The sequence below is a fragment of the Setaria viridis genome, chromosome 5, assembly GCF_005286985.2.
Source record: "Setaria viridis chromosome 5, Setaria_viridis_v4.0, whole genome shotgun sequence".
NCBI classification, from domain to species: Eukaryota; Viridiplantae; Streptophyta; class Magnoliopsida; order Poales; family Poaceae; genus Setaria; species Setaria viridis.
Window position 1 is genome coordinate 487,746 of NC_048267.2, and position 12,450 is coordinate 500,195.

The window sequence follows — 12,450 nt, forward strand, 5'->3', positions numbered from 1 at the left end:
TCGGGCCGCCAACACCGTCAGGCCCAAGACTAAGTAGTCGTAGCGCCTACGGCCTTTCCGCAATTATGCATCCATATTTTTTGTTACCCTTCCATGGATGGTAAGGAGAGTCGTGAGAGAGGACAGAGGGAGCTTTTTGAAACGTGGAAAGCCCACACTGCAACGTAGGTGATCCTTGTTGCAACGTACGTAGTCTGAATTTGCTTGCACGATCATCGCAGGTATGAACACACAAAAGCCCAGAAAATGATACAAACAAACTAGAGACTCCAATTTATTCACTGCCTGCAGGCTAGCTTAGAAATCGTTTTCATCCCTTGGAAGCGGACACCGACGACGAACACAGAATGGCTAGATAGAACCTAGAAGTCGTTTTCATCCCTTGGAAGCGGCTCGTGGCCTCCCTGGGCCATGAACAGGCCGTCGTAGACCAGCCCTGCGAGCGGACCGCCAATCAGTGGCCCGACCCAATAGACCCAGTGGTCGGCCCATACCCCCGCAGCGAGCGCCGGCCCGAAGGAGCGCGCGGGGTTCATGGAGGCGCCGGAGAATGGTCCGCCGGCGAGCACGTTGGCGCCGACGACGAGGCCCACGAGCAGCGGCCCCATCCCTCCCACGGTGCGGCGCGGGTCGACGACGGTGGCGTACACCGCGAAGAGCAGTGAGAAGGTGAGCACGACTTCCATGAGCACGCCCTGGAGCGTGCCGACACCCGCCGCCAGCGCGTGCACGGGCGTGGCAGCGCCACCGGCGAGGAAGGCGAGGAGGAGGCAGGCGGCGGCGGAGCCCAGGAGCTGGGCGACGACGTAGAGCGCGGAGCGGAAGAGGGTGATGCGGCCTGTTACGGCGAGGCCCAGCGTGACGGCAGGGTTGATGTGGCCACCGGAGACGTGGAGCCCCGCGGAGATCATCACGGCCACCACCAGCGTGTGCGCCAGCGCCACCGCCGTCAGGCCCGCCACAGAGTCCGCGCCGCCACCCAGCTTCCCTGCATGCATGGATGGACGACTCGCGGTGTTTCAGTTCATGCCAATAGATCTCTGTACGTACAAGCACGACATGCAAGTTTTAATTTTTCAGCGATCGTTACCGGTGGCCATGGCGGATCCGACGCCGGCGAAGACGAAGAGGAAGGTGAGGATGAGCTCGGCGAGCACCGCGCGCACGCAGCCGGCGTCGGCGGCCTCGCGGTGGTGGCCGAGAGCGAATTTCGCCATGGCTAGCTGCTGGTGGATCGATCTGTGCGTGAGCGGCTGACTGAGCAACAACGCAAGCAACAACGTTGCATTATATTGGCTGACAGAGCACCAGTCTAGCCTCTTCTGCTTCAACGTCGGCATGATTGGCGCCATCGTCGTCCACCTTTGCGATCATGGCTCATGGGTTGAGCCCTAGGTAGGGGTCACATCTTGTCGCTGAAACGACAACACCCAACCCACGGGAACCAAGCCTAGCCAATGCCCGAGATTATTCATTGAGAGATCCAACCAAGCTACGAGTAGATATTCTTTGCACAATATCTCGAATGATCTCTACTTGGAGATATTGCTGTGAACATACGAGGCAGAAAGGCTCACAAGCCTGTCCGTAGCATCTGGACCCAGAATTTTAGCACAAATAAAGCTAGCTTCTTTTCAACCTCGCGTCGCCATTTCACTTGACAGCACACGAAAACAACCGAAACCATTGACCGGCAGAAAGCGCACTCTGCAAAGCAAGCTAGTGCCCAGGTCCACTGACTTTCTCCTCTATCGCTATCACTAGCAAGCAACCACTACTGACCAGGATAGAGCATAGATGGTCACGACAGATGATCACCAGTGCCATCCACTGAAAAGCATGACCAGGGAGACAAATTGAAGCACATGACGAAAAGCGTAACCCTGTTGGAGACGAACTGCACACAGAATATGAGCCAGAAACACAGCCGTGGGCTTATTATTGCACATGGGATGGGCCAGGTCACAAACAATGTCAACAACACCAACAGCTGAGATCCACCTCCCTCTACACTCTACAAGTAGGACATTGCCATGCTCATACAACATCAGCAACAGCATCCAACGACAGGACATCACTGAAATCAGTGATTCAAAACAGTAAATCCACCGAAACTCAGGTCCTATGGGAAGAGCCTCAAGCAAAGTAAAAAACCTGATGAGAGATTCCAACACCGAGTGTGTATGTTACAACAAGCAGAATTGCAGACCCTCACTCAGCCCGCATCTCTGCGGGCAAGGGGATCGACGAGCAGCAATGGTAGTACCCGCTTTCGTCAAACTTGAACCTTTGAGAGAGGTGGACCTCAGGAATGTGATATTCGCCCCATTCCTCTTTCCCGTATTTCCTGAATATATCCCGGGCATCAAATGAATCGTTCCACCGGTTCCGTTGCTTGCTGCAGTCAGAACAAGCCAGGCACAATGTGAGTGAACTGCACAGCATTACCAAGATCCAAGTCTCCAGCACAAAAAAATTTATTGCTTTCACCTCTTTCGGTGCCGCACGTTCATTATGGTCGCGTGCAGCTGCAATAAGAAAGAGACAAAACAATTAAGCTCAACAACTACAATGAAATACAAACAGGCAGGCATAGAAACGAGTTATATGTACTGCCAAGTACATTGCAAAAGTGAAAAACCTGAAGACCAAAATGAAACTACTTAACCATCTAATTACACACCTTCAACTCTTGTCTCGCATCCCTCTCGAGAACTAGGCCTGACTTGACAAAGGCATCAATTATGACTTCTGATAAAGTGCAAGTTAGTCAAGAGAAACATATGCATATTAAGATGGTTTGATTGTATCATAGCAATGAAGTAATACTGACAATGACATCTAACAGTAAATACACACATCGCTTCTTAGAAAAATCCAAATGATTAAAAGTAAATAGGCACACTGCTTAATAGCTATCACTTCATCAGAAGATCCAAAGGATACTGCATGCACGTGCTAGGCGTCCTTCCCCACCAACTTCCAACACTGGAGCATACACCACCCGGGCCTTAGCTGGAGAGCCTTTCATGCATGTCTGAATTTCATCGAAACTATGAATCGTCACACAAATGCTTTGGGAAAACTACTAAAATTATCTTGGAACTTCAGGCAAGTATCATAGCACTGTGACATCAAATTTCCCTTTGGCAAAACTCAAAAAAAATTCTCTTCCACTTCATGCATAAATAAGGGTCCAGTGCTGATAACATGAGAGCTTTTCATGCATGTCTGACTTTGATTGAAACTTTAAAAGTTTAAATCATCACAAAATCTGTGGTAAATACTGTAAAAAAGTATCTTCAAATTACAGGCAAGCAACAATTGTCCATTCAGTATTTGGCTCAGATTCTTGAGACTTCTTTTGTTCCAAGTATTCATGTATAAATAAGTTCCTATTGCTAATAACCTGAATATTCAGGAATCATATACTTTCAGATCCAAAGGAGACTCACCAGACCTCTAAGCTGTATGGAGATAGGTCGGTTTTCCAAAGCTTCATTTACTTGGCTAGATATTGACTGCATCCACAAAATGGTGCATTAAATTCCTTACTGTTGTGACAGCCATACATTCCTTACTACGGTTCAGTGAAGCATCACAATACCTGGAGCACCTCCGAAGCCTTAGCTATACGATCCTTGTTCCACAACTTCAACATAACAACAGTAAGGTGAAATGTTTTGGGTTTGATGAATATTGTCTTGTCAATGCCAAAATCTACAGGTGACAAATAAGAATTAAATCAAAGCCTGAAGGAATAACTTGGAAATGCATAGAACAACAGAAATTATGTGTAAAATGCTAATCAAAAGGGCAGGCAAATTTCTAGAGATTCCGTCTGAGATAATGCTTTGTGCTCATGGGGCACTCGAATTAAGGTAGAGCATAAGTTCCAAACATGCATCTTATAGCTAGAGATAACACACCATTTCATAATAGCATCAAAGTTGCATAGCAAAGTTGTCGGTATTAACTCTAGAAATAACTCCAACAAGGAATCCAAGGCACTTATGTAAACTTGAAAAGCTTTTAAACCTGATCGGGAGCCTTTGCTATCCATTTTCACTTGAACAGACTCTTCTTGAACTTGAAGGTTGATGGAAACACTTGAGCCATCTGCTTGCTTGTGGTCATGATCCATTTCATCAATAGAACCTTCACTTCGTCTCTCGTCTTGATCACTTTCTTCATTAGAAGCAGAAGCCCCAAGGATTGAGCTCTGGAAGTAGTTGAGCTTGTCAACAAGATCCGGGTGGATAGCCAATGGAAGTGATATGAAATGGGAGTAGTCCAGCATTCGACTTTGGACAGCCTGAAACATAAGACAAGCACAGAGTAATTATTATGACCCAGTGAATAAACAAGATCAGGAAATGAGAAAACAAGCAGTTGCAGACTGCAGCGGGTACATCTTTTTGAGCTGCTGAATGGGAATGAAGGATTCAAATTCCTCCACGGACATGGACAGTATCTTTTGACAACCACGAGGGAACAAAATGAGAAGGATGCCATTTTGAAATAACAGCTAGTGCACAGTAAGCAGTAGCATTCTCTTCTATGTGATGCGTTTCATAATTGGCACTAAAAATTTTGTGACACATGTACAGAGCCATGTCGATTTTGCACTTAAAGCATTGGTACATTATGGAGTTAGCATGGCATTAAGCTTCTGTACTTAATGATAGTCCGTATGGATAAGAAAAAAGTTTTCAATCTCACCAAATTCATATTAAAAACCAAACATAGCACACTATTATTCTCCGCATTACCGTAACAAAGATAAATTAACATGTAGAATGATTCAGCATGCGATGTAAACATACGCTAACCAAGTAACCATCTGTTGAAGCGTTACATTGAATATCTACCTCTTCAAGAACATTTGCAATCATCTGTGATGCTTTCCTAATACTTTCAGAACTTGTACCTTCAAGGACTGAAAAACATTCAGTGAAGCATTTTTAAAGTAATTTCAGTTAGATCTGAAAATAGCAAAGAAGATTATCACATCAAAACCAATTTTAAATAGAAAAATGAGTGTATATATACCAACAGAAGTCTCCTCCCTTGATGATGGGAAGATAATTTTCACTCCAGTATCCTCTTCAATCTTCTTCTGCATAGACCCACTACATACCAAAAAAATACACAGTAAGATCATAGGTGAAGTCCTAGCATTATCCCAAATGAATAATGAATGGTACACGTGTAAAACAGCTGAGATCAATACCCCTTTCCTTTCACAAAGCGCATCAAAGGAACATCTACCTAAAACAGAATGGCTGAATCTATTAATACTGTTCAAACACTGTAAAGCAGGTAGAGAAAAAACTACAAAGTGATTAGTGAAAAAATCAGGTTACATAAATGCATCTGAATGGCATACCTCAATAGAGAAGGAATATGTTTCATAGACATTGGACTCATCAAGATCTTTATTGAAGCCAGATACCTCCTCATTGTCTTCTATAACTACTTTAGTTGAACTGGATTCTAGACTTATATTATTTTTTGACAATGATGCATCGTTGGTGGTAACTTCAATAACAGCATTAGTTGCTCCATCTGATGCCAAATTCTCGCTAGAAGTTATGCACTCTTCTACAACTTGTCTGCTTCCAGAATTTGATATCTCATTAGCGTCATCTGCATCATGTGGCATTATAAGAAAGTTGAGAAATGGCACCAGTGTACCACACGCACTAGATGGTTAAATGAAACAGGAACCAAAGTATGGCAAGAAATTAATGATAGGTTATAAGGGAAAACAAAGGGCCATAAGAAAGGTACCATCTCTATTAACAAGGGCGATTAGCTTTCAAAATTATTTTTGAAGTTCTATGCATCAACAACAATTAGTTATCAAACAGGATGGTTAGGAGCATCCGAGAGAAATTCAAGCCAGGTTGCCAAGGGATCGAGATCTTAAAGGCGATGCTCATGATAGAAAGCCATGGAAGTATCGAGTACAGTAAAAGTAAACAATGTCACTTCAGAGTAGCAGGTAAGCAATGTTATTCTAGAATACCATTAATTTGCCAAAACCTGTTATGGTGGGCGATGCAAGGAGAAGGGAGCTGAGGGGGTCGAGATCACCAGCCAGGGGCCTCTGCCCATGGCCGAGCAAGAAGAAGGCTTTATCCTTCTTAATTCCTGCCTGTTTCATCTGATAACATGCCTCTGGCATTATATAGCCATGTCCTAGTACACGTGAGCTAACAAACTAACAACCTTATCTAACCAACCTAATCTGCCTAACCAATCTGCTAACTTAACAATTAAGAAACTAACAAACTATTCCTGATAGATGGCTCGTATGGCCGGCCAGCCGGCCTCCCTGACAAAACCACTTATGTGATATTACTTCATATTAATTTATTTAACTTAATCTGTTGAAACAAAAGGAATGCAGATTGCAAATGGAATACAAAAGGAATGCACACCTTTCTGGGGAACTGCTTCTGTTGAGATTGGCCTCCATCTCTGCACAGGAGACTTTCTTTTCTTGTGTTTTGCCAGATTACTTGACCCTCCTTGCGCTCCTTCCATCACAAATGACGCCAACTTATTTTGACCAACTGATCCCTGCAATGAACAACACACTAATTCAGCGAAGCATCGCATTGTTGGATACAACTGTGAAGCACAAAGTGGGAAAATGTGAAGGACGAGAACTGGCCGGAGCATATAAACCTCCAAATGAAAAGGTGGGGTGTTAGAACAATCCAGTGGAAACATAGGTCTACAAGGTTGCTGTGTAGGCAGTCCTAATAATTCTGCTACATAAAACTGCAATGCCCAACAAATTCACTGTCAACCCAACCCAAGTAAACAATCAGGCGACAGTGAAATCGTCAGTGTCTGCTCGGAACCAGCCGCGACGAGTGACAGTGAGACCTCGCTAGTACAAATCCGGTACAGAAATTAACAGGCGAAGCTTGTGCGGGTAAAGAAAAGAATTTGGAGCAGAGCGGTTAACCTGGTGGAAGCAACGAAGCGGCGGGCCGGCGGCGCATGGAATTAGAGGCCGAGTGAGCCGACTAGCCCTAACTCAGATGAAAAACAAGAAAAAGAGAAATTAAACCGGGGAGGTTCTAACTAAAGGCGATTTGAGCTCTGGCCTTTGCGACGAGAGGTTTCGGTAGTACAAGAGGGAACAAGGATTCGCTGGAGAGGGAGGGAAGGAGCGAGGGGAGGAGGCGCACCTTGCGAGCAGAGACCTGCAGGCGAGCATGGATGGGACGCGTCGAGAAGTGAAAAGATTTGGGCGAGCTTGATACGGGCGGACGGACACGCGGCTGCGGCTGCGGCTGCGGCGAATAGGCGATCCACTGCTTACTCCGGTGAACCGTTAACGGCGACCGCCGCCCGCAGAGGGGACTCGTCAGCTGCTCTGCTCCGACACCGGCGCCGAATATTTGCGAAATACCCCCTGGTCGGCCTTTCTGTAAAATGTCGGATTGCATATTTTCGGAAAACACCCTAGTTTGGATTGCGATCCAAATTTGGGGCCCTTTGTAAAATTCCCGGTCGTAAAATTGCATAAACCTCCCTGGACCGCGGTCGTAAAATTGCATAAAATTGCATATGTGATGAAAAACATCTTATCACATAAAGCATTTATATGGGCCATCAAGAGGTCAGTCAGCCCAATAAAGATTTGGTTGCCCTATGTAACACTAATTAGCAACCTATGCATGGTGTCCATTGACCGCAGCATGCATGTGGATCTGCATGCAAACACATGCATGGGTCGGTTTTGATTTTTTATTTCTGAACCTTTTAGATATATATTCTATTTAATTCGTATACATATACTTATTCTTTATATCTTAGTTATTTTATCTTCTATTTTTCTTTTTTTTCTTTTTCATTAATTCCCTCCCATCCTCTCGCACATCTTTATTTCCTTGACTAAGGCTAAGTTAGCTTATTTTATTTCTTTTATAAGGTTGAGTTGGTCTTTTCTTTCCTTGTGTTTGTTCATTTTTCTATTTCTTTCTATTTAATGTTTTCCCTTTTAATTATTTTTATAGATATATATTATTTTATTTTTTCTTTCTCTTTGATTATTCTAATTCTTATGTATATATTCTTTCTTATATGGTTTATTTCATAGTTCATATTGTCGTACATACATCCATGGGCCCACCAGAAGATCTGGATAGATCCGCATGTGAGGCTGTACACCGAGACGTATCAGTCATGAAGACTACGGTGCAGGACGACGTAGTTCACATGGAGTACAAAGAAACTACTCGTAACAGTTAGAGTAGAACTCTCTAGTCAAAACCGACTATTAACCCTACTCCCTCGGTATATAAGGGTGGGTAGGGACCCCCTCCAGACAAGTTCAATCCAATACAAACAAACAACACACATGATGTAGGATATTACATGATCTAGCGATCCGAACCTGTCTAAATCGCGTGCCTACGTACACCATCGAACTCCTAATTTTAGAGACACCCACAAACCAAAACTCTACCTCGGGTACTCCCTTGGTAGGTTGCCAGGTTTAAACATCGATAGCTAGCGCGCCAGGTAGGGGGAGTCACTAAAATTTTCCATGCGAGTTCGATGGCTCAAGTCATCATCAAGCCCGCAGTCGCGTTCGAAGCAGGCGTGACGTTCATCTTCGGCTCCTAGGTTTGCGTCACAGATGGCGCTGGAAACTTCCACCGCTGCATCATGGAAGCTCCGGAGGAGAAGCCCCACGACATCAACCTTCGTCGCCAAGCTACGGCGGACTCTGTCAAGAAATTTAACAAATTTTTCGATCTAACCAGAAGCAACTCCGAGTACAACTCGAACTCTACATCCGCTCGAATTGGTTCCCACGAGCAGGCAATTCAGCCATCGTATGAATTAAATCGAACTCCGAGCCAATTCCCGTTCGGACTCTGTAACGCGGTTTCTATCCATCAAGCAACCCTGTCCAAATTACAGTCCGACTTGGAGGCGCTTGAGGACCGTGACTTCGATCTCTACTCGGATTCTGTCGAGGAGACTCCTTTATCAGATCCGCAGCAAGACCTGGTGATTACCTTAACACCGCAAGGCAGATTCATTTACTGGGCAGGCATGAAGCCATCCTTTCTCGCCCAGGACAACAAATCACGCCTTATCACTCACCTCGACGTTCTCCCGTAATAGGAGGGAACACCCCTATCTCCTATCCATGAAGACGATGGATCCACAGAAGTCATCACCTTGAGCTCTGGTAGCTACTCTCAAGATAGAGAACTCTTCGCTCTTATCACAGCGGGTGATGGAGAGGACGGCGATCAATGACAAACAAAGAGGAATCCTTGCCAGGAGCGTCATCCAAATGATGTCTCATAGGATGAACTCTCCGCCAACGTCGTCGGGGAAGAAACCGAAGGGCAGAGAACCCGATGGCAAGCAAGGAATGCATCGAGAGCAAAACGTCACCGACAATTGGCAGAACAGCTCCCGATCATGAACCTAGACAAAGCTTTTGAGGTCGTGCAAATGCGGCAGCACCGAACGCCCCTCACCACGGTCGCTTTCATCGACCTCATCACTCGTGCCATGCCACAAGACAAGTACACCACAATATTGTCACAGTTAGTGGAACGTGCCTACGAACTACTCGACAGGCAGAACCCGATTCCTTCAGTGTCACACACCCCGTCGGTGCGAATTCAGCATGGCAGTAGCCACAAAGACCATGTAAGACCCTCAGCTCGACTACATGAGGATGCCAGACACAACGGGGGTGCAATTGAAGACCCAAGACAGAACAGAGATATATCGAAGGGTAGTTGGGCAACTTCTATGGGAGGCCGACGCCACCGCAGAGCTGATCCTGAACCCGCACGTGACGTCGAGGATCTCCGATAGAAGATAAACAGCAATCGCGACGCTCGAAACATCATCAATGGACGGCGTCGTGAACGCGAACTCGAAGACGATTACAGAGGTGACGACAACGATAGCTTCCCTACCTTTACAAGTCGGATCAGAAAGACTATCCTACCCAAAAAATTCAAAAATTTGGGTATCTCCAAGTATGATGGCAAGCAAGATCCAGTTCAATATCTCCAATGCTACTCATTATTAGTTCAAGCTGCAAGAGGGAACGACGATAAAAAAGTCATCTATTTTCCCATTTGCATGGAATCAGCGCCGCTCACTTGGCTCGAATCATTGAAGTCAAACTCGATCGACTCTTGGCAAGACCTGAAGAAGGCTTTCACCAACAATTACGCAGGAGCTATGCAGCGCTCGAGCAACAGAATCGACTTGGCACAAGTCAAGTAGTGGCGAGACGAGACTCTGCGAAGCTACCTGCGTTGTTTTTTCGACAAGAAGGCCACTATCGTAGACATCTTAGAAGAAGATGTAATTGACTGCTTTCAGAACGGTCTCTACGATCACTGTATGTTCCAAGACTTCAGCAGACGACGCCCTCAGGACGTCAAGTCGCTCAAGACCATGGCACAATCTTGGGCAGATGAAGAAGACAAAGAGATCAAAAGGTTCGAGTTGAATCGCAATCGAGGCCAACACAACAACAATCAAGGCAACGGCCAGGACCACGACAAGAACCGTAACGGTGACCACCGAAATAACTACTCAGGAAGTCAAAATCGTAAACGCAAGCTAGACAACACTGTCACAACGATGTCGCAACCGACCAAGAAAGGTCCAGCAAACATGAAGACATGCCTGCTTTTAGCGAGCTTCTAAAGAAACAATGCCCGTGGCACCCTTATCACAAACACACTGCGATAGACTGCTACAGCCTGTGCAGAGTAATGAAGGAGTTGCCAGAACCCTCGAGTACCAATGATAAGGGAAAAACCAAGGTAGACGAAGGCGAAGACGGTGAGAGCAAGTTCCAGACCCCATCCAAGACTATCAACGTCATCTTTGGTGGAATACCGGGTACCACCTCCAAGCGGTCTCAAAAGCTAGTACTACGATCAATCTTTGTATTTATATTAATAAATACATGTTTCCCGTGATGAAATTATTTAGAAGAGAATTTCAATGTCGAACTATAATTTCATTTTCTTTTCTTCTCCTTTGTTTTCTTGTGGTGCCTTTTTTCTATTTATTTGTATATTATTTCTTTATCTTTTGTTTCATTTGGTATCTTATAGTTTCATTTTCTTTTTTCTTTTTAGTTCTTTTTTCATGCATGTTTCTTATATTATTTTTCTATTTTAATGGATGAAAATAATGTTATATGTTAGTATTATTTATTCCAAGTGTATAATTTTCTATTCGGTGAGTTCATAGATTTTGTTCTAGGTGTATAAATACTTGTTCCGTGGGTTCTACAATTTGTTTGAGGTATATGGATCTTTTGTTCCGTGAGTACCTATAATATGTTTGATGTTTTGTTCCGTGAGTTCGTATAATTTGTTCCGGGTGTTGACATTTTTGTTCTTTGAATATATACAATTTGTTTGATGCGTACATATATTTGTTCCGTGAGTTCGTATAATTTGTTCCGGGTGTTGACATTTTTGTTCTTTGAGTATATACAATTTGTGTGATGCGTACATATATTTTGTTCCTTGAATTCGTATAATTTGTTTAGATGTACATATCTCAATTTTTTTTAAATATAATTAAAAAATAATGATAAATAAAATTCGTTCTGGGTTCTTGTTTTGAAAGTTTTTATTTTCAAAAACCCTATGTTGCAATCGGAATTTAATTTGAATGTTTCGTTTGAGATCTATAGTTTCTTGCATGTGGGATGGCATCATCAATCACATGCAAGTAATTCTCTCCCCATGAGCATTGTTGCATGTGTACAACAGGTTTTTAATCAAATGTTCGTGATGCTCAATCTTTTTGTTCTCATTATACTTTTTTTTCGTTATGTTTAATTTTTTATTCGCAAAAAATAGTTATTTGTTCATGGTGTTCAAGCATTTATTTGCAGTACTCATAACTAATTGATTCGTATCTAACAAATATTTTTTAAAAATATTCTCGAAACATTGTCAAGTAGGGTCTTGTTATAAAAAATTTAATGATGCAATCAAAATTTAATTTGAATAATTAGTTTAATTAAGATTTATAACTTTTTTTAATTCAGAATTTGAAGAATTTGAATGCTCGGAGGATGATATCATCAATTCCGTCTTCCTTGCATGCATGCAGATTTTGCAGAAGCCGAAAGAGTCCAGCCAATAGCATCCTCATCCGGCTAATTATTAGGCCACTAATCCAAGGAGGACACGGTGACAAACGACTGTGGCGACCTATAACCGCCGCGCCCCTGGACCGCTCCGCCTCCGCTACCGTCCGCCGCAGATTCCGCTCGCTCCCTGCAACGAGAGCTCTACTCCTCTGCTATGCTTCTGCAGCAAGCCGCGGTGGCATCGAAGCCACACACTTGAGCTCACGCGGCCGGGCAGCCATCGGTCTCTGTTCTGAGGCCGCGTTAGTCGCTGCGGCTGC

At 44.3% G+C, this 12,450-nt stretch overlaps 2 protein-coding genes across 9 annotated transcripts; both read right to left on the reverse strand.

The window, feature by feature from the left end:
* Positions 1-247: 247 nt before the first annotated feature.
* LOC117857657 (aquaporin TIP4-4) lies at positions 248-1,563 on the reverse strand. Its single transcript, XM_034740450.2, has 2 exons — positions 1,091-1,563; positions 248-988 (listed from the first exon to the last, which is right to left on the reverse strand). The coding sequence occupies exons 1-2, from the start codon at positions 1,350-1,352 to the stop codon at positions 363-365; spliced, it is 888 nt and encodes a 295-aa protein (XP_034596341.1). The 5' UTR covers positions 1,353-1,563; the 3' UTR covers positions 248-362.
* A 348-nt stretch (positions 1,564-1,911) lies between these two features.
* LOC117857656 (uncharacterized) lies at positions 1,912-7,476 on the reverse strand. Of its 8 annotated transcripts, XM_034740442.2 has the most exons (14): positions 7,209-7,378; positions 6,983-7,049; positions 6,447-6,588; positions 5,390-5,649; positions 5,234-5,271; positions 5,053-5,132; positions 4,827-4,939; positions 4,039-4,315; positions 3,608-3,720; positions 3,456-3,521; positions 2,947-3,037; positions 2,684-2,751; positions 2,491-2,528; positions 1,912-2,398 (listed from the first exon to the last, which is right to left on the reverse strand). In XM_034740442.2, the coding sequence occupies exons 1-14, from the start codon at positions 7,235-7,237 to the stop codon at positions 2,212-2,214; spliced, it is 1,569 nt and encodes a 522-aa protein (XP_034596333.1). In that variant the 5' UTR covers positions 7,238-7,378; the 3' UTR covers positions 1,912-2,211. The 8 variants fall into 8 exon arrangements, 7 of the variants coding, with proteins under 7 accessions (XP_034596333.1, XP_072150222.1, XP_072150220.1 ...); XM_072294121.1 differs by lacking the exon at positions 6,983-7,049 and having other exon boundaries at positions 4,872-4,930; positions 7,209-7,476; XM_072294119.1 differs by lacking the exon at positions 6,983-7,049 and having other exon boundaries at positions 4,833-4,930; positions 7,209-7,476.
* Between the last annotated feature and the right edge of the window lie 4,974 nt (positions 7,477-12,450).